The sequence below is a fragment of the Drosophila gunungcola genome, unplaced genomic scaffold (assembly GCF_025200985.1).
Source record: "Drosophila gunungcola strain Sukarami unplaced genomic scaffold, Dgunungcola_SK_2 000086F, whole genome shotgun sequence".
Classification (NCBI taxonomy): domain Eukaryota; kingdom Metazoa; phylum Arthropoda; class Insecta; order Diptera; family Drosophilidae; genus Drosophila; species Drosophila gunungcola.
The window spans coordinates 317,139-338,300 of record NW_026453248.1 but is presented as its reverse complement, the minus strand read 5'-3'; the positions used below and the strand labels follow the sequence as shown (position 1 = coordinate 338,300).

Genomic DNA, 21,162 nt, shown 5'->3' with positions numbered 1-21,162 from the left:
AATCTTAAAATTTATTTTTATTAATTTAAAAAATATGTACATTTAATTAAAAAATTCATATCTTAATATATACGCTTGTTGTAACAAAAAACACCGTTCTTAATCTTCACGAACATTTATATTTTGTTTTTTAGAATGTTTTTTTTATGGTCACACCGCGCACTTTCCAAATTTCCAATAAGTAACGGCGCTTTTCCCGCCTAAACTAGAATTCAATAGTCATCGAAACTTTGTGATTTTGTCTCGTGTAAAATTATTTTGTTTGTTTTTTTTTGTTGTTGTTGTTCGTTTCGTGTGCCAGATAATGAGTCTCCAGGACGAGAGTTTTCCGGCAGACGAGCTGTTTGACCAATTAAACAACGTGAGTGGCCCAGGCACCAGGAGCCCCTGGTTTTCTGAGCATCATCAGCCGGCGGCATTCGAACGCAATCCGGCGCCATTTTTGGAGATATGCTACGCGGATGCGGATGCGGATGTGGCCAATAAAAGTGCCAAAACTTGTGTCAGCGATCCTGCGGGCCGCGACCAGGAGGATGAGGAGGATGATGATGATGTCGATGAAGGTGAGTGACCCCTAAACAATACCCTTTTTGCTTGGTAAATAACCCATCATCTTATCATGAACACTGAAAAAAATGTATTTAATATGTTTAACAATTAAATGATTTAACATGTCATTTTGTAGCCGAGACTATGTAGCTAGTTTTTTAAGTACATTTTAAATTTGTAATATTTTAAAGTCTTTTTGATATTCCCTGCTTTTCAATTCAGTGCCAAATTCATCTTGATTTAACATAATATAATATACAAATCAATAAAACATTTATAAAAAAGATTGGTATTCAGCTATGGGTTTTGGGCCCAGTGCTTTCTTGCCAGATTTCTTTGTTATCCGGTTACGTAAATGTAAATATTTAACATAAAGAAATTGTTTTTAAATATACCCTGCTTCACAATTCAGTTCCGAAATATAATAACTTTATATTTCGATTCCAGGATGTGCCGTAATTGGCAGCGGACGGAAAAAGCAAGGCGGTGTCCTACCAGGACATCCACTCGGCGTACACGAAGCGCCGTTTCAAGCACGTGACCAGCAAGGTGGGCCAGTACATAGCGGAGATGGCTGCCCAGGATCAGAAGCGACACAGTGCGTCGGGCATGGGCTTTCAGCGGCACAGCTCCATGCCGGAATACCTGACGCCAAATTCGCGACGCGCTGAGGGCCGGGGTCACTTCGATGTCGAGGGCGAGGACGAGGTGCCCAAGATGGATAACTCCTCCCAATCCTACACCAATTCGAGCTGCAGCTATGAGCGTATGCAGGCCGAGATCGAGAGTCTGCAGCAGGATAAGAAGCGCCTCCAGGCATATAACGATTTCGTGCAGCTGCGCCTGGACAAGAAGATGGCCGATATGATTCAGATGAGGCACAATTTCGAGACACTGCGCACCGAGCTAAGCGATTGCCAGCAGAAGCTGAGGCGCCACCAGAGCCATTCGTTGAGGTCATTGAACTCCTGGCCGTCGGCGGGCATTGAAAAGGCCACCCAAACGGACTTCCTACCGGCCATCTGCTCCTCCGTCTCAGGAAATCGCTTGGCCCTGACCACGCCCCATCCGCATTCCGTGGGCAACCTCACCTACAATAGCAGCGATGGCTCCATTGAGATGGCCCTGCTCAGTGTGGCGCCCCCAGTTCGAATCCCCCAGAATCCGAGCCGGTGCGAAATGGCCAAATCCCTGGACTTCAGCAGCGTCAGCACAGAAGCTGATGGCGGCGGAAACGGTGAGGCTTGGTCTAGTCATCATTTCTTTAAACAAGTACATTTGTTATTTATGTCGTAGTTAACGAACAAAGTAAGTGTCGTTAATATATTTTGTCTTTGATTGCATGTACATATACTCTTTACTAACAAACCAAACCGCGAATTCTTCAGCACTAAAGAAACTCTATTTGAAACTGCTTGCGCTGTAGGATTTTCAATTTAATAAAGTTATTCAATCCTTAAAATATATATTTTTTTTATTTTAATTACTGTCTATTTTTGAAATTCTTTACCATAAACAAAACTTACATTTCACTTGCTTTTTTAATAAGTTTATTTATACCAACTATGGTTTTTATCATTTGAATTATGTGCCACTATTTCGTTCCATGTTAAAGGCGAGGCTCGAGGAGACTCCTCATCTGGGACCCTGGCCAGAAGGGGACCGGCACCCAACAACTCGGAGACCAGTCAGCCCAGCAGCAACGACTCGGCCATTGAGGTGGAGGGCCGCGAGGAGGAGCGGACCTCCTTCAGGCAGTGGAGTCACCGGGCGGATTCCGAGGGCGTCTACTACTTCGACAAGCGCAACAACCGGATCATCGAGGTGCTGCGCATCAATCTCAGCCAGAATCAGAGCCAGGATACGAGTCAAAATCAAAGCATCAATGATAGCCAGGCGCAGCTGCTGGTGCAGTCGATGTCGCAGTCCCAAGCACAAGGGCATGTCCACTTCAGGACGAAAAGGAACACGCTGGGCAGCCGTATGCTCCGGCTCTTGGGACCCTGTGTTCGGTGCAGGAATGGTGACCCATTAAATAGTAGTAGTAATGCCACGTTCACGGTGGGATTGCCACCAATGCCGGAAGAGGTGTTTACAGACCCACGAAACGAGCGATAATAATTCCCGTATTTTATTTAGTTATTGGTATTTCACATATTGTTATTTTTCATGGTGTGATTGCCACCAATGCCGATAGAGGTGCTTGTAGAGCCACGAAACCAGCGATATTAGCCCACTTACTATTTTATTTATTTATTTGTATTTCATATCTTGTTATTTTATGTTGCACTTATTTATTCATGTCACCCGTATTCGATTAACCAACCATATATGCATGTGTAACCAAATTAAAAATTCCAAATATTTTTGAAATTGCTCGTTTTATTATTTCAAATTTCGGTGTGGCCCAAATTTATTTCAAAATGATCAAATTTTCGATGTATTGTAGAGGAAATGTTAAATTTATTTCATTCCGAGTATATTTGCTTAGTTTAATAATAAATTTGCACATTTCCAGTTATAATGAACAACATCTGAGGGAAGAATCTGGTGACAACTGACCTCCAAGCGGCGAGATCTCGGATACATTCGTTATATATTCAGTTATTTATATATTCATTTTCGTCACCTATTGAAATTATGTGACTATACTGACTAGTCCATGCAGCATTTGTAGCTTTGGTCACACCGGCAGTGCCAGGGCCACGACTCGGTCACACTGGCAGTGACAATTACTCGACTTGCGATTCAGGGCATTCGTCACCATCTTAACTCTTTGCACCTTTCTTCGACCCGTTCGCTCTGGAAATGGACATACGATACGCTCTTCGATTCAAGTTTGCTAAGGTTTATTGTGGGGTTGCTTTCTCGAATACACTTGCACGGCAATGAACGAACGCTTTTGCAGCTTCCACTGGTGGAATTGGCAATAACTACTCTCTATGCATTATATTATTTATTGTTCTGTTTTTTTATTGAGTTTTTTTAATGTTTTTGTTGGTTTCTTTACACTTGTTTTTGTATTGTATTTCTCGTTTGTATCTTGTTTGCATAATAAATTATAGTTAAATTAAAAATAAAATGTTATCAAGTTAGTAATTTTTTTTAGGTTTTTAGGCGGGGGTGTGTTGGTGGTGCTGGTGGGTCGGGCGTTTTGGGGGATAAAGCGTTAAGGTCGTGGTTAGTCGATCGGCCAAGATGAAAACATAACAAACTAAATAAAGAGTGGGAGGATTGTGGGCGGTTGGGTGGTTGTTTTGGGTGTGGGTGTGGGTGTGGGGAAATGCTGAACATAAACAATAGGCGCAAACATTTTTTCTCTCTGCCTGTCCCTATATATATAGTCAATCGTATATATAGCTTATACAATTACTTAAGTGTTTGCTTGTTGGTTTCTTTTCGTTAATTATTTTACTACTAAAAATAAGTTTCTGCCTTATTTCCAACTTATTGTTTTGCGGTTGCAGTGTGTTGCAGTTTTCTTCTGGTTTTTATTTTGTCCTATTGGTTCGTATTTGGTTGCTGTTCTCCTCAACTACACATATCCAACTCTCTCAATATCAGCGTCGTCATATCGATATCCAATCCTAATCCAATCCAATCCAATCCATTCCCATCCAATCCAATTGAATTGCATTACTCTCTTTCTCGTCCCTCGTCTATTACAATCTACAGCTTCTGCATCCTTCGTCCATCCAACATCCTCTGGCTATAAAAGGGTTGAACTCCAGCTCCAACTCCAGCTTCCGCTCGACGACCAGCTGTGTTGTGGCTTACTTCTGGACCATCTTGACCAGCAGATCGGTGGAGAACGACTTGGGGCGCTCGATGGGCAGGCCGAGGGCACGATCCCAAACGAGGGAGGCCAGGACGCCGAGGGCGCGGGACACGCCGAACAGCACCGTGTAATAGTTCATCTCCTTCATGCCGTAGTACTGCAGCAGCACACCGGAATGGGCGTCTACATTGGGCCAGGGGTTCTTCACCTTGCCGGTCTCGGTCAGAATTGGGGGCACCACCTTGTAGATCTTCGACACCAGCTGGAACGTCTCGTCCTCGGGCAGGTGCTTCAACGCGAACTCGCGCTGGCAGGTGTAGCGGGGATCGGTCTTGCGGAGCACGGCATGTCCATAGCCGGGAACCACCTGAAAAGTGGGCAAATCGATTTGGTTTTAGTATTATGAACAACATCTATATAACCTATACAATCGAAAACAATTATGTGACATTTTCCATTCGACTTTCTATATGTTTTTGTACTGATCTTATTACGATCTGCTTGTATTTCATTTGTGTTTAAAATGCTTATTTTAATATTATTTAATTTGAAATATTTTTGCACTTTATACCAACATTTTAAATATAAAGCAATTTTAAAGCTGTTCCAAATTTATTTTGACCATAAAACACACTTTTTAAAGAGGCGTATCCAAAATACAACGTTATTCATGCCAACAGAAATGCTCAACAAGAACATATAGATAAGCTATAGCTAATTTAACGCCATTGTTTTTGTTTTGAAATTGTGTTTTCTTGTGTTTGCTCATCATATAAGCAATTTTGTGCTTTTAATTATATAAAGTGAAAAGTAGCAATGGAAAACAAAATCTTTATTTAACACAAATAATCAAAGTAAAACAAAATATCAAACAAATATTCTCTTATAATCATAGCAAATTATGCAAGCTTTGAAAACAATTAGGTTAAGTTTAGGCAATTTATTTTAAAAATTGAACTCCATGATCTAATACTTCGGAAAAAACCATTACCATGGGTATTTATAGATTTTAGATAATTAGATAATTAATAATTATGCTTAAGATAAGATTACTATAAACTTGAGCTGTTTGAAAACGGTGCATTTGGTGCTTATAATTTCAATTCAACAAGATGATTATGATCTTTTAATGCTTCGGTTTATGGTAATATACTTACGCAGCCGCTGCATCGTTTACAATTAGCTGGTGCAACAACTTTTCAGTTGTTTTGCATATTACCATACACTTAAGCTGATTGCAAACTATGTATTTGGTGCATATCCTTTCCATTCAAGAAAGTGATTATGAGCTGTCCTTTTTTTTGATTTTAATATATGACTATGCAGCAACTTTGCACGTTACAAGGAACAAGAAAAAAAAACCTTTTTTGGTTCGAAGGATATGCATATGAGCATTGAAAAGCCCTTACCTGTCCGGACTTGAGGGTCTTCCAGATGTACTCCTTGAGCTGCTCCTCCGAGGGGTTGTTGCCGGCCTCCTTCTGCAGCTTGCGCAGCCACACGAGCACCTCCTGGTTGGCCAATCCGTGCAGGGGACCGGCCAGACCGTTCAGGCCGGCGGCGAAGGAGAGGTAGGGATCGCTGAGGGCCGAGCCCACCAGGTGAACGGTGTGGGCGGACACGTTGCCACCCTCGTGGTCACTGTGGATGGTCAGATAGAGACGCATCAGCTCGGTGAAGGGCGCGTTGTCGTAGCCGAGCATCTTCACAAAGTTGGCGGACCAATCCAGGCTGGAGTCGATCGAACGGGAGCCCTTGCCGCCGCGATAGGTGTTGCAGTAGATGGTGGCCGCCACCACGGGCAGCTTGGCAATCAGATCCATGCTGTCCTCGTACACGTACTCCCAGTACTTGCTCTTGTGCACACCATCCGAGTAGGCCTTGGCGAACTTGCTGTCGTGGTTCAGGGCGGTCACTGCGGCGGCGAACTGCGACATCGGGTGCAGGGTGGTGGGCATGTTGTTCAACATGGTCACCACATGCTGGGGCAGGGCAGCTCGGTCGGCCCACTCGCGGGACAACTGTTGCACCTGGGACTTGGTGGGCACCTCGCCGGTCAGCAGCAGCCAGAAGAGGCCCTCGGGCAGCGGCTCGGTGCCGCCATCGGCGGCCGGCAGCACCTTTTGGCACTCGGGAATGGAGAGGCCGCGGAAGCGGATGCCCTCGTCCGCATCCAGCACCGAAGTCTCGGTGACCAGGGCCTTGATGCCGCGCATGCCGCCGTACATCATGTCGATGGTCGTTTCGCCCATCTTGGTGGCGCCATGCTGCTTGCGGAAGTTCTTCACGCGCTCCTGCTCCTGGGGCACCTTGGCGGTCAGCACGTCGCGCAGGCTCCGTCCATCGGCGGCGATCATGCGGACATAGGCTCCCACATTAGGCAGTTTCTAAAAAGGGATCAAGCGATGGTAAAACGGGCATCAGTTTGGGGGCTTTTCATTTTTAACATAACAAGAAGAGGTGAGTGATTCATGAAGCTTTGTTTTTGGAGGAATTTACATTTAGTTACTCAAAATTCCCATATATTTCAAGAACCCTAAAAAATATTTACACAAAGGCAACCAGTTTTGGTTAATGTTTTGGCTAAGGGGAATAACACAAAGTGTATTTTGAGTTTTAATTGAATTTAAAAAAATCAACAAAAATGCAACAGTAAAAGATTAAATAGTGACCTAAATAAATAGGACCCGAGCATCCCTTAAGCATATAATCAGCTTGTAAATATTCTGTCCCAAGATAATTTGATCTTTTTGACATAAACAGTTCCCAACAAAGTAGCCATAATAACAAACATTGTTTTCGAATAGTGACCTAAATAAATAAGACCCTTCAATTTGAGAACAGTACAATCAACATGTAAATATTGGAGGCATTTAAATTATTCGACTGACTGTAATATTTTTTGTCATTTGTTTGTAATAATAACAAGTATTTGTTTTTCAATCATTATTCATTTCCTAAGAATGGCCTAAATATGCACACAGTACAATCAGCTTTGATTATTCGCCAGACTGTAATATTTTCTGTCCCAAAACAATTGGATCTTGCAAATAAACTTTGCCCAACAAAGAAGCAATAACAAGTATTTGTGTTCCAAAGACTTAAAGTTTAACTCGATCTATAGGGTTTAACAAATATTTCTTTTCAAGAACATAAAGATAGTAGACCGTTTAATAATAAACAAAAGGTTATCGATCACATTATTAAGTGCTACGTAATAAAAATATCTATGCAATACAAAACATTATTTTATCAATTTCGATATTAACAAAAAACTATCGTTAGTTATCTATCAAAGTATTGATGCCTGTAATCGTGTGAATTAAAATCAGTCTGGGGAAAGTGCAGAATAAATCGGAATTATAAAGATTACAAATAGAACATGACTGAAAGCCCCACACAGAGCATATAAACAATCCCGCTAATTCGCTTAAGCCGGAGAAACTAACGAACGAGCACTTCCGATCAATGTTATCGATTGCAATCGGCTGTTTTAAACGTCATTGAACGGCGCTTTCAAGTACAAGGCAAAACGCATATAGTAAATAATACCCCGTCTGTGTGGCAGTCTAAGCCTCGCTGATAAAGCTGTACTCGGCACTCGGTCGCTGTGTCAACAATATATGTATTGCCATGACTCAACTCAACTTAACTCAACCCAACTCAGTGGGGCGTCAACGAACTGTGTGCCACAAACAGTTGCCGCCAATTAATTCAATTCCACCTAATTGGCCGTTCAGTGAACCGCCCACAACACCTGAATCAATCAAAAGTTTTTTTTTTTTTTTTTTTTTTTCGGAAGTTATCAAGTGGCCAAAGAGACCAGCACGCGCTAAAAGCTCAAATCAAAAAGCCAGATGCAAACAAATTTATGTTGATTTGAGGGTAAATCCGGCTTGGGGCTTGGCTTAGAGGGGTTTTCCAAAAACACTTATAGAAATAAAAGATTGGGAACAAAAAAATTGCAAAAACGATCAAATTCCAAAAACATAAAACAATGGCTTGAAAAATAATTAATTCATAAATACATATGTACTGAATCAACGGAATGATACAGTTAATTAAAAAAAAAAATATTTTTAAAAGCCTTTACTATTTTAAGACAAATAATATTAATAAATATTTTGTTTAGTCTAAGAAGAGTTCGGGATAAAGATCATCAAAAGAGTATGCAAAAAATCTTTTTCGAATTGAAAAAAGAAAAAAAAAATGTAAATTTGAAACCCCCTTGCTGGACGCCACTGGTGATCTTTTGCCACGCGTTGGCATTTTGTCAAATAAAACGAAACGAAATGGAATTCCGCCGAGCTGGGTTTCAAGCCCGAGAGTCCAATTTCAATTCCGATTTCGCTCGCCAGGCGCAAAGTGCGATTTTATTTTTGATTGACAGCCGTAGTTGCCCCCTTTCCCCAACAGTATCGCACCAATAATACCCCTCGGTTGATTTTTTTTTTTTTTTACTTTTCTGGTTGTGCGGCCAGTGGGTCAACAAATTCAATTAACCAAGTGAACTTGTGGCGCCGCCTGCAAAATTGAAATGCATGATTTGCGGACCATTTAATTTGTCAACCAACGGACAGACCGATCGACCGGTTTTCTCATACATAAAGCCCCAAATTCATTGATAAATTACGTTTTGCCAGCCCGACGTGCATATTAATTACCGATAATAGGCGAGTAACGTACCAAAAACAGGTTGATATCGGTGGAAAGAAAGAGGGCGGGTGGTAAAGTTGGTTGCCAACCGCAAATATTGGTTTCCGTTACCACAAAAGAAGCACTGAGACAAAAATGTTTGCCCATTTTGCTAAAACTTTTCAATTATTTTCGCTAACAAAACCTAACGTTATTCGAATTAAATAAATCTACAACGTTTTTAGCTATAAAATTGTAAGGTTTCCTAAATATAAACTGGTCCAAATTTTAAAATTATGATTTTATTTATAAAATGTAACTAAATAAATTATAAAATCATTAAAAATATGAACGAGAACTCTTTTTTTAATTCTCAAACGTCCTCCCATTTTTTTGATGTGTAGTGCAAAATCGGTTGCCCAAGAAAACGTGAAAAACGTCGTTTTGTTGGCGGTGAAGCAGCAAACCGCAAAGGAAAAGACCATATTTCCCCCAAGAAAATGCTAATTGAGCTGTCAAGTGTGCGGTTTTCTGCTTTGAATGGTAGAGAAAGGCTTGCATAACGCATTTAAAAGCGAAACTTATTGACCACCCATCACTGTACGTCTGCTATCTAATCGCTTTTCTATTTTCTTTTTTTTTTTTGTTTTTTTTTTTTTTTTGGGGGATATTTTAAAATATGCCTTAAGCTGGGCGAGAATACATTTGTATACAATTTAGAGGGGCCCCATTATCTGCCGCAGAGGCGCGCGTTCATCTGCTGATAAGCCAAAGCCACCGAGAATATGGCGAAGTATGTATGTATGTAGTGTGTAGTATGTAGTTTGTAGTATTCCAATTCCAAATGGATTTCAAGGTCTCACGCGCCGGCAATTATCGCATGTCTAACTAGTCGGCGGTTGCGTTGTCATCAAGGAAGCGTTTCGCGTGTTTTGGCGGCGCCGGCAGACTTCCTTTCGCCGCCCCGAAAGATCGAACGATCCAAATACCCGGATTATGCAATTGTATATATATATTCTCGATATGGTGCCTTGAAAAACCCGGGAAAGCCTCGGGGAGCCACGAGAACAGAGCAGAGTTGTCATCGAGGTGAGCCGCCGATGACCCCGTCAGTGGAGATGGATTCAAGTGTTCTCACACTCAGACTACAGTGATTCCCCTGCTATCAAGAATTTCAGTTTTTTATGACTCTTGAGGTTACATTTAATGGCATTTTACTTTGCATTTTATACGTCTTTTATTGGAGTCCTTGCAAAAGCTATTTGGGATTATAGCTTCATGCAACTGAAAATCACCTTAAACTAAAAAAAAAAAAAGTAGTAATTTCTGAGTGATCACTGTAGTTCAATTGCATGGCATTTGAATGATTATCACGAAAACTGTTTGATCTCGCTGTGAATGGTGGGTATTTTGAAGGGGTTCGTGGATTTTAGAACCTTGGGTTCTCCTTGCCTCGCGTGACGTATTCAATTCGGTTTAATGATTTCTGCTATTAGAGACCGCTTGTCAGTTGTCTAATAATTGCAGTCCCGAGTTAATCGTCTTAATTAAGTTTAGTGCGCTGTTCGCCATTCTCTATAATGCCTTCTCTCTGTATATCCTCCTATATATTTTTTGTTTTTTGTTTTTTATTTTTTATTGTGTCTCCCGCCACAGATGCCGAAAGTAAATACACATCATACAATCGCATCGCATTGGAAGTACCGCGTGACGTAATCCCATTCGGATCGGATCAGTTGAACAAACTTCAGACGACTGTTGTTGCCGGGTGCGATTTTTTTTCCCTTTAGTCAGTTAAAAGCAGTAAAATTCTGACAAAGCCAAAGATCATAATAACTAAATTGTCGTAAACAGAAACAAATTTGCATATTACTTTGGTTGGCTATATGTTCACTAGAAAAAGATTATAATATCAAAAAATTTCTTTTAAAACATAACTAGTGAACTGATAATGTGGAGGTTGGCTAGTGATTAAAACCTTTTGTTCCGAATTTATATGTAACTATTTGATATTTACCAAAAACAAAAATATATATATAAAAAAATATAGTATACGGACATCAACTGTATCTTTTACTGTCAACATTTTGCCCAGCCCATCAATCATTCATTAACCCGCCTTGAAGTTCTGTTTTTATTTATGTGTTAACACCAAATTTGCAAGTTGAGCCCTGCTCATTTGCGCATTGCGAAATCGCCTAAATATAAACACAAATATTTGGCCGTGTTTTTATCACGAACAAAATAAAACTGATTGAGTTAACACCTTATATTCGCATTCCCATTCCCATTCCCATTCCCATTACCAGTTGGTGGGGGGGGGGGGGGGGGGGTTTTTGCGTGTCCGTGCTATCAGCGATATGGCGACGTCTACCGATCATGTGCCCAGCAGCAAATTTGTCACGCTTATCAGGCCAAAATAAAAGGGGTTATATAGGGGGGTTTGTATGTAGAAACGTACATACGTTTGGCAGAAGAACAAGACAAATGGAGTGCACGAGCAACAAATTATCAGCTACTGCACACAATCCTGATATTTCCTCATTGATTTAGCCACATTACTTTGGATTAAACGTGTATAGCATTAGTAGCTATGTAAGACAAGAGCATTTAGTATTGTTAAACAATTGGCTGTGTCTTGGCAAGGTGACATTTTTAATGAGGCACTTCAATTGCACAACTCTGAGATTAAAACATAGTATTGAGAATTGCAATCGATAGTGATCATTGCACTTGTGAAAATTATTCATCATTTAATGTTGGTTGTGTAAAAAAAAGATACTGATAAAAAATAACATTGTTTTATAATGTTTATCGTAATATTTATTTTATGACATAGGTCCACATGAAATCAAAAAATTCGAAATAGCTAAATACAATCAATGGCAAAGATAAAAATGCCATTCTGATCATAGTAGTTTTGTCAAGAATTTGTATATGTTTCGAAATGGTTTTGTATGTATTTATATAATGTTGGGAGTTTCTAAAGGTAACACCCCCAAAGATGTGATAGTTTGGGGCCTTTCTCTTTATCTCGGGACCCTCAAACTTTCCATGACGCCCGTTAAACTAAACGGCGTTATCTCGAGCATAACCAGTGTTCTGGATTGGAATACCCAGGTGTAGAAAAGGTCCACTTGAGCTTTGCCCAACGGTCATAAAATCCCGATTTAGATTCCCTAATCGAAAAATGCGCTGCGGCCGTAAAACTTAATATTCAAGTGTCTGTATACCGCGTATAAATTATGCATTTGCTCTTATGCAATCGCTTGATCATCTGTTTACTTTTTCCGTTTTTTTTTTTTTTTTTTTTGGTTTTTTACCTCTCTGCACTCTCTTTACTTTCTACTCTCTGCAACTACTCTCTTTTTGGTTGGTTAAAGGGCCGTGGGCATTACGTAAGAATCGTCACGATTTGTGACGTATTAGCGGAGGGGCGATAAAAATTTCGCGTGTTGCCATTTCGTCAAGCTACGTCAAACGCAAATAAAAACAGTATCTCTTTGTTTATTGCTTAAAATACTATATGCATGCAAGACAAAAACCACAATTCGCTAATTAGTTGCCTAACATTAACAAGAAACAAATTTTAAATGTTATATTAACTGCAAGTAGACAACAAAAAAAAACTAAGCCGATTTCCAAAAAACTTCTGTAGTCTAACATTTACAGAAATTATTTATAGCCAAAACGAGTGAAATGCAAAAAATAAAAGGGAAATTTATATAAAACGCCTCAGTCAGCCAGTGTTTTTTTTTTTTTGGCACTCTACCAGCGCCGGCAGAATAGGAAGAAAAAGAATATAGGAGTGTGCATAACGTTTGGCAAAATCTACACTGCAAGAAATGATTCTGTTTTAAGTTTTGTTTACAAAAATTTTAATTTAAAAATATTGGTTTAATAGCTTTTATCGCGAAAATAACAAATGTTATTTGCTTATACGATTTGTCCTCACTCATTAATCTTAAAAAAGCAAGAAGTTGTTTTGAACTTCTTCATTAATAGTAACTGAATAGTGACCTTATTTTTCCCGGTGTAAATATTACCCAACGCAGTTCAAAAGAAGAATAAAAACAACCCCAAAAAATCAAAAGGAGGCTCGTCCTGCGAGCCCTTTTTGTGTGTGTACATGTCTGCAAGCCTTCTGTGTATGTGGGTGATATTGATTTTTCAATTATCATTTGGTAAATTCTTTTCTTGTGGTTTTTTTTTAGTAAGCATTATGCAATCCACAAACATGCAAATGTGCAATGCCGGTGGGCGGTGGGTGGGTGAGTGGGCGTACTCCTCCTTTTGCTTTAAGGTCATTCGGCGGACACTTCTTTTGCCAGAAAGAGATGGCATTTCTTTTTTTTTTTTTGGCAACAACAACAACGTGACACGCATGGGAAACGGAACAAAAATGAGAGAAAATATGTTACTCTCTGTTTTTTCCCCTCCCTTTTGCTCTCTTTTTCTTAATATCGCTCTCTCTGCGCCGTGGCATTTGTTTTTGTTGTTGTAAATTTACAAGAATAAGGCCAAAAAATGTTTAAGCCGGACCTGTGGAAATTTACCACAGATTAAGAAATGGGCGGGGGCGGGCCAAAAAAGATAAGTTCGTTAAACCCGAAAAGACCAAGTTTTATTTTTAGAGGCATTCCGATGTTGCCAAAAAAACAGCTAGGCGAATTTCATTTGGCGATTATGTAATGTATTAGAACACATACACATACTTTGGGACTTATCATTTGCCAACAACAATACAATGGAAGTTTCTTAATCGCAAGCACATGGCTGGAAATTCTTCTTTTTGTATTCCAGCGTGACGTGCGTGGAGGCAGAAGAAGAAGAAGAAGAGGAGGAGGAGTAGTAGGAGTAGTAGGATAAGAAAGTGTTAACAACAAAAGCGGAACACGACACACTTAACAGTTATCAAACTGGAAGGAAAGGTAATGGAATCACAGGAAGCGATGGGGACGATACACTTAGCGAAAATCAAAGTAATAACTCACCTGCGCCTCGGATAATTTGCGTGCGGAAATGCGATAGAGCGACATGGCAATGCGATTACGATACGATTACGGCTGCGAGTTGAAGAAAAACACTTTCGCCTTGCACTGAAAAAACACACACACAGAGAAAAAAATTGCCTTTCCTTTTTCTGGAAGTGTTCTTTTAATGTGGGGCTCTTCAGCGAAAAGATTTCTTTCTCGTTTAGCAGCTGCGCGGCAACTGAAATGGGGCCATGGCGCCAATCGCGGGTTTTATTTTCCTTAGTTTACTAATCGGTGTCATCGATGTTTTCAAAATCGATGTTTCATCGATATTTGGCGGATCGAATTGGATCGCCTTTTTCAATGTTTTTCTTACTCTCTCTTTTTGTTTGTTTGACGTTTTCCTAACATTTAGCTGGTAGAAAATTGGCTAACATCGATGTTTCCAAAACATCGGTTTCATCGATGTTTGGCGGGGCGACATTGATGTTTTTCCATCTCTACTCTGCCGCAGCGCTGCCAATGTTAGGTCTGATCAAACATAGAAACGTAGGAAAACGATAAAAAAGATATTTAATTGCCAACTGAAGCAAGGTCACACTAAGGCTTGCTGCTACGGCACTCCAACACCCACGCTATTATATTACTCATTTTAAGCAATTTATTGCCTATTTTCTAGAAATAAAAAGAAATTCGAGTTTGGAGCTGACACTTGCTACTATATTCTCGACAGTTTCATTTAAAACTGTATTTTTAATCACAGTATAAACCCCCGATTTTCAGCATATTTAAATCCCCTCGCTGACAGTGCAATATTGCTATGGAACTTTACCAGCCAGTGGTAAACAAGCAGTGCGCGCGTAGGCCGCGTAATTTAAACTAAAATTATAACGTAAATGAAGAAAAAGAAATAATGACGTTGCACTTATGGGAGTTCATTGATTAATTTCGGACTTACTTAATAGCATGCAGTGTGAGGCGTGGGCGGTTATTTTGAAATAACTTACTTGCTCGCCTTCTTGCGATTCAGTAAATTGCTCTTGTTCAGGATTTGACGTTTGTGGCTGCTCCTTCAGTTGTCCTGTGACGTCGTCTTCCTGCTTGAAGCGCAAACGCTGGAAACCGAAAGGTTTGACATCCCAAATTGACTTTTTAGCCATCGAACGGCATAAACCATGGCCCGAAAAGGCATTTACAAGTCGCAAGACAAACATTCTTGTTTCGAACGTAAAAAAAGGGAATATATTTTCAACTTGATGTATTTGTTTTGCTTTCAAAGGAATAAAGAAACTAGTGATGTAAAAAAGTGATTGATTTTGACAGGAAACAGAAAGAGTAAAACTAGCAATGTTATCGATTGATTACATATAAATAAAAAAACAATTTTTATTAAACTTTCGACTCTTTATTATTTTAACATAAAATTGAATACATTTTACGTTTATTCGTCTTAAAATTCTCTTTACTTCACTTAGTTTATTTTTGAGCCAAATTACAACAAAAAAAACTCTCAAAAACTACAGGAAAACGAAATAAATCAAATCATGTCAATTGGGGTCAATCGTAATACATGTATGTAATTAAAAAAAAAAAGGGTTTCTTTAAAATTCGAGTGTATGAAAATCAAGACCTTTTTTAAAATCCAAATTTTAAATCTTACAATAAGTGTGGCCCTAACATTACCAAATCATAAATCTTGGAAACATCGATAGTACCGAATAAACATCGATATCTGTGTCAGCTGTAAAAGCCTCTGGTCACACTGCCCTGGTGTTATGCAAAAAACTAAATTTCATTTTTTGTGACATTTCGACAGGTTTTTTCCCTTAACTCGAGCGTAAGTGTTGATATTATATACGGGGATATAGTCGACTGACAGATCCGATCTCCAGCAGGAGTCACCATGGCGACGGCCGTGCCGCATTGCCCTCCAAAACAGGATCTTCCACCGCCGGGCGGCTACAAGAAGATCCCCTTTGCCCGCGTGCCACCGAAGAGCTACTTCACAGGTGAGCTTTATATCCACTATATCTGCGATATCTGTAAGATCCAGAGATATACGTATGTATATGTGTGCCCCGACAGGCTTCACCACGATCGGGACCTATGTGGCTGTTACGGCCGTTGGCCTGGGCATCTACTACTTGACCGCCAAGAAGGTGAAGCGCGACGAGATCGAGATGCGATCCGCCCAGAATGTGATCTTCCCCATTTTGATTGCCGAAAGGGATCGGGAGTTCCTGCGCCAGTTGCGCCGCAATCGCGACGAGGAGGCCGATCTGATGAAGAACGTGCCCGGCTGGGAGGTTGGCACCTGGTATGGTGAGCCCGTGTTCAAGACCCTGCCCGAGGACACCCTGGTCACGCCCATTTTCAAGGAGTTCTACGCCCACTCCGACTGGAAGTCCTATGCCAAGCGTGCCCACTTGAAGCTCTGGTCCTAAACTCCTAAATAATGGGTCTAGTTAATGGATTAGTTAATGCCTAAGCCTATTAATCATCGATTGTGAAAGCCGCCTCCCTCTTTTTTTGTTTGTAGACTCGCCTAAGCGCTAAATATCACCCAATTATATTGTCAGATTGGCTGAAATATTGAGTGTATTGTTTTTGTCCCGGAGATCCGGGGTTACCAGAGGTTTTTTTTTTTGAAAGGGGGGGCGTTGCCGTCCATCTGGAAAATGGTCTAAAGCAGTGCTCAAAAATGGCTAAAAATAACTTGCTTAACTAAGGGGAATCCCATTTGGTTTGTTTATGAAAAGGGAACATCTCATATCATAGAAGTATATATGTCCTGGAAAAATGACACAAATTCTTCACACGATATTTAATAAAATTTACTGAATATTAATTTAATAGGCATAACAAGTAAAAATGGAAAATTAATAATGTAATATTTAGTTTGGCTATTTCCTTGTATTTTGGAAAAAATGGTAACACAAAATGTAGACTTCCGAAACGGATATTGTCCTGGTTTTTACAAAGTTGTAATTGAAAGTATTTGGAAAGGTATCGATTTGCAGTTCGAGATTATTTTAAAATTTAATGACAAGTAGACATTCACAACTAAAGTTTACAACAACATTTATGAACTAGACGATTAAAAAAGTTTAAGCACTAACGTTTTTACATTATTAAGAATGTTTACAAAAAAATTTATTTTGTAAATATCAGAGCGAAAAAAGTAAGCAAATGTTTTCATAGACTAAATCGCTTTATATATCTTCTTGAATATAAAATACCAATTTACAAATCTTTTGAAAATGATCAAAATAATCGCTTGCGAAATTTATTGATTTAGTGTTTTATTGAATTCATAAACGATTTGACGCGCGTTTTTGTGCCAGTATTTCGGTTTGTGGTTATTACGCAATAGCGGGTGTTTTGGGGCTCTATCATTAAGTCGTAATTAAAAGTAAGTAATATATATCTATACATTGGCCAGGCTCGCCATCCGTGTGTGTCCAACATCGTTCCTCCAATTTATCTCTCATATTTTAAAGCCAATATAGGTAAACAAACAAAAAAAAAAACGCTCTCCTTTGGAATTGGTTGAAGGAAGATGACGTTGAGGCCCCAATAAAAGCGTTTGTGTGTGTGTGGTGTTGTGTGTTGTTTTGTGTGTGAATAGATGGCCAGCAGCTGCTCCTTCCTGTCATGATTTAAGTGGTCCTGGCTGGCTAATCTTGATTTTGAGCGATCATCATCCGATGCTCCTCCTGCTTCTGATCGTACATCTGTTCTTGCTCCTGCTTCTGGTTGATAACAACATAACGCACTGGCGGCGGCGACTCCCGCTCCTCCTGCTTATCCTAATCCGCTGTCGGAAGCTGCTGCCGTCGCCGCCAGTTGCCGTCACGTTGCGGCCGCCTCTACTTCATGTCGCGACGCCGCTTGATGCTGCCATCGCAGGTGGGCAAATGCCGCTGCAGGAAGCCCTCGAAGACGAACTTCCTGCCGCAGCGCTCGCAGCTGAACTCGCGCTTCTCCTCCACCTGCTGCTTGTGCTGACGCAGTGCCTCCGCATTAGAGTACTTGTCGCGGCAGGCATCGCAGGCGTAGCGGCGCTTCACCTGGCCCACATCGAAGACCACCGTGAAGTTTTGGGTGCAGAACGCGCACTGGAACTCCTTGACCACCACCTTCTTGCCGCCGTGTTGGGCGGCCAAGGCAACCGCCTCGGCCTCCAGCTTGTCCTGATGCTTGTGCGACTCCATGTGGGCGGCGTACTTGCCCTCGTCCACGAACTTGCGATAGCAGCGAGTGCAGCGGAACGGCTGCTCGCCCGTGTGCCGCATGATGTGCTCCTTGAGGTAGGCCACCGAGTTGAAGACTTTGCTGCACACCTTGCACTTGCGATCCTCGGCGGAGACCTCGTTCCTTTGGCGCAGGCAGGCGCGCATGTGGAGCTTCAGGGAGCCGGCGGCACTGTAGCAGTTGCCGCAATTGGGGCAATAGAACGTCTTGTTGCGGGCATGCGGATCCTGTTCGGCCTGGTCGATGGTGCTCTCGAAGACAATGGAGCCCACGTCGTCGTCGTCCTCGTCCACCTCGCCCTCCTCCTGCTCCACGGTCACGATCTCATCATCCTCGTGGTCGTGCTCCAGTTCCTCGCCCTCCTCCAGTTCCTCCTCCTCCTCGGGCTCCTCCTCGTCCTCCTCGTGCTGGCCATGGATATTGGGCACTATGTGGAGGATGGTGTGAGTGCCGTCGCCCTGATCGATGGTCTCCACCTCCTCGACGGTGCTGTTCTCCACCAGCTGCTGCAGGGTCACCGCATGGCCATTCTCGTCGATGATCACCTCCTGGGCATTGGCCAGAGCCTCATGCTCCCGATCGCTGAGCGTCACCACCGCCGTCTCGGTGTCATCGTCCTCGGTGGTGGTGTAGGCATACGTGTACTGCGTCTCCTGGCCGTCGTCCTCGTGCTCGTGCTCCTGTTCCTCGGGCTCCTCCTCCTCGACATTGGGATCGTGTTGGATTAGCACGGGCACGAATTCCTCCTTGACCGTGGAGTACTTGACACGCTTGGCGTTCATTTTGCTGGCGATTGTGGGGCTGTAAGGCGGATTGGGTAAGTAGGTCCTTGTTTCCTGGTCCTGGTTTCCGGCTGATTTGACAGGCTTGATTTTTTTTTTCGTCCGACTGACAGCTCCTCTTTCCCACTCCCGTTCCCGTTCCCACTCTCCGCTCCACTACCCCTTCTACACGCTCTCTCTGCCTCTGTCGCTACGCTGGAATCCGATTCGGAATCGCAATCGCAATCTTCTGCCCTGACCAGCTGGAGTGCAATCCTCTCCTGCTTTTTTGGCGGCCTTTCGCTCTGCGTTTTTTCCACAATAGTCAACACTTATTTTTCGCGAGATCGGGTAGTTTTATTCGTCACGATTTTACTTTTGTGGCAACTTCGGCAAAGATGGTGGACACTGGAAGCAGAGCTGCATGCGGTCTGGCCCGCCGCTTGATGGATTTTTTGGTGCGTTTTTGGTTTGCCAACGGTCTCTGGTATTTTTTATTGGCTCTATTCTATCGGCACTGTTATCGGCGCATTAATCGATAATCAACGTGGTGTGGCAACGCCTAAAGATTGGCGCGCATTTGAAATTGTCGTTAAACAGGTAAGATTTTTTAATGTTATAAAAACTAATTTTACAATTTAAAAGAGGCATAAAACCAAATTGTTCTTCAAATCATAATTTATTCTTATTATTGAACGTTTTTAAATTATTTTTTAATTTATGTATTTAACATATTTATTTAAGAAATGCTTTCAGTCAAACATAAGAAAAATTGTTTAAGTGTTTTGTTTTTTTCTAAGATTTTTCGAATGAATTTCTAAATTAAGTTAAACTTTGTAATTAATATCTTTTAAGGGACTTATATATGTTTCTTTTTTAATGAAGACTATATTATGTGTAAAGTTAATTGGTTAAATTATTAAAGAAATAATAGTATGCATTCACTGAAAACCCTGTTATATAATTTTTTTTGTTTTTATTTAATCGTAATGAAAAAGTAAAGCTGCTATTATTTGCATACAAAGCGGTGCATATCTATCTTAAAAGATTGCAAGTAAACACCCTTCTAGCCCCATTCCCCCCATTTTCCCATTTTCAGCGCTACAAAGACTTAAAGACGTGCCCTGTCGTGAGGAAGATGTCAGGGAAATCGGCGAGACTATTTTCGCCATTGCATTTGTCACGTCGCCAAGCAATTTTTGCTTTTGGCTGCGATCAGTGGTCACTAAAAAATTCGCCAGCGCCGCAACATCTAAAATTAGACCAGCTATATGTGGACATTGCACTTACAGTTTGGCCATTCGGCATTCATCTGCTTATTGTTCTTCCCAGTTCTCGTTTTCCTTGTTTTTCGCGGCATTTTTATTAGCGGGTGTGTCACTTCTTGACAGCCCCCTAAAAAGACCTTGAACCAATTATCGCCGATTGACGATCGATCGGCGATGTCGGAAAAGCTCGTAACTGACTCAGCCGATCGTCAATTGAAGATCATTTAACGAATTCCCATGAATGGAAAGTTTTTGCTAGCTTAACCCATTGGATATTATTTATTTAGCCATACTTTCTTAAACACACAAGTTCTACATTTTTAGTACCTGTAGAAAAAGCAAAGAAATTGAAATAAACAGTTCAATGTAAAATATATGGCTTTTAATGCACGTATTTTTTTTAAGCACATATGTACTTACTATTTTAACTTAACTTGGTTAACTTTGGACATAACGAATGGATTATTACTATATGGTCGTGTGTGTTGGGACTCACCATGGGAATGTATCGTTGCTATTCGAGTCCTCACTTTACGGTTCCTCACTTTTCGACTCGGATTTCAACTCATCACTCATTATTTTTAACAACAATCACTTATGAACTTACTGTTTGTTTGTTTATTTGACGTAATTATGAAAGTAATGATAAATACTATATCTTCTATATTTAAATTATTTTAGAGTTTAAGATGCTAGAGTATCTACGTAACCAAAGATAGTTGATTGGTGCGGAAAAAGGGTTAATGACGCACTATCACATGAGAGCCAAGATTACAAACCAAATATTCCAAGTCAATTGCGTCAGTTTCAGTGGAGAGTACAGAGTTCCAAAGTACTATAAATATTGTTATAAGGGGGTTCCGTTACACATCATCGATTTCTGATTGGGGGACTGGGGTGAAAATGCAAATCTGTGTCAATTTAGCTTAACGTAGCCATGA

The 21,162-nt window shown here is 41.0% G+C and overlaps 4 protein-coding genes across 5 annotated transcripts; 2 read left to right on the top strand and 2 right to left on the bottom strand.

The window, feature by feature from the left end:
- The first annotated feature begins 304 nt into the window (after positions 1–304).
- LOC128264923 (protein swallow) lies at positions 305–2,922 on the top strand. The gene is made up of 3 exons (XM_053000641.1): positions 305–563; positions 1,007–1,786; positions 2,165–2,922. The coding sequence occupies exons 1-3, from the start codon at positions 305–307 to the stop codon at positions 2,665–2,667; spliced, it is 1,542 nt and encodes a 513-aa protein (XP_052856601.1). The 3' UTR covers positions 2,668–2,922.
- A 459-nt stretch (positions 2,923–3,381) lies between these two features.
- LOC128264924 (probable citrate synthase, mitochondrial) lies at positions 3,382–14,193 on the bottom strand. Its single transcript, XM_053000642.1, has 3 exons — positions 13,957–14,193; positions 5,737–6,714; positions 3,382–4,694 (listed from the first exon to the last, which is right to left on the bottom strand). Exons 1-3 carry the CDS (start codon positions 13,999–14,001, stop codon positions 4,323–4,325), a joined length of 1,395 nt encoding a protein of 464 aa, XP_052856602.1. The 5' UTR covers positions 14,002–14,193; the 3' UTR covers positions 3,382–4,322.
- Positions 14,194–15,642: 1,449 nt separating this feature from the next.
- On the top strand, positions 15,643–16,534 carry LOC128264938 (NADH dehydrogenase [ubiquinone] 1 alpha subcomplex subunit 13). Of its 2 annotated transcripts, none has more exons than XM_053000661.1 (3): positions 15,643–15,775; positions 15,834–15,947; positions 16,024–16,534. In XM_053000661.1, exons 2-3 carry the CDS (start codon positions 15,842–15,844, stop codon positions 16,380–16,382), a joined length of 465 nt encoding a protein of 154 aa, XP_052856621.1. In that variant the 5' UTR covers positions 15,643–15,775; positions 15,834–15,841; the 3' UTR covers positions 16,383–16,534. The 2 variants fall into 2 exon arrangements, with proteins under 2 accessions (XP_052856621.1, XP_052856622.1); XM_053000662.1 differs by having other exon boundaries at positions 15,654–15,775; positions 15,831–15,947.
- Positions 16,535–16,826: 292 nt separating this feature from the next.
- Positions 16,827–19,395, bottom strand: LOC128264937 (zinc finger and BTB domain-containing protein 17). The gene has a single exon (XM_053000660.1). It carries the CDS (start codon positions 18,972–18,974, stop codon positions 17,808–17,810), a length of 1,167 nt encoding a protein of 388 aa, XP_052856620.1. The 5' UTR covers positions 18,975–19,395; the 3' UTR covers positions 16,827–17,807.
- Positions 19,396–21,162: the final 1,767 nt, after the last annotated feature.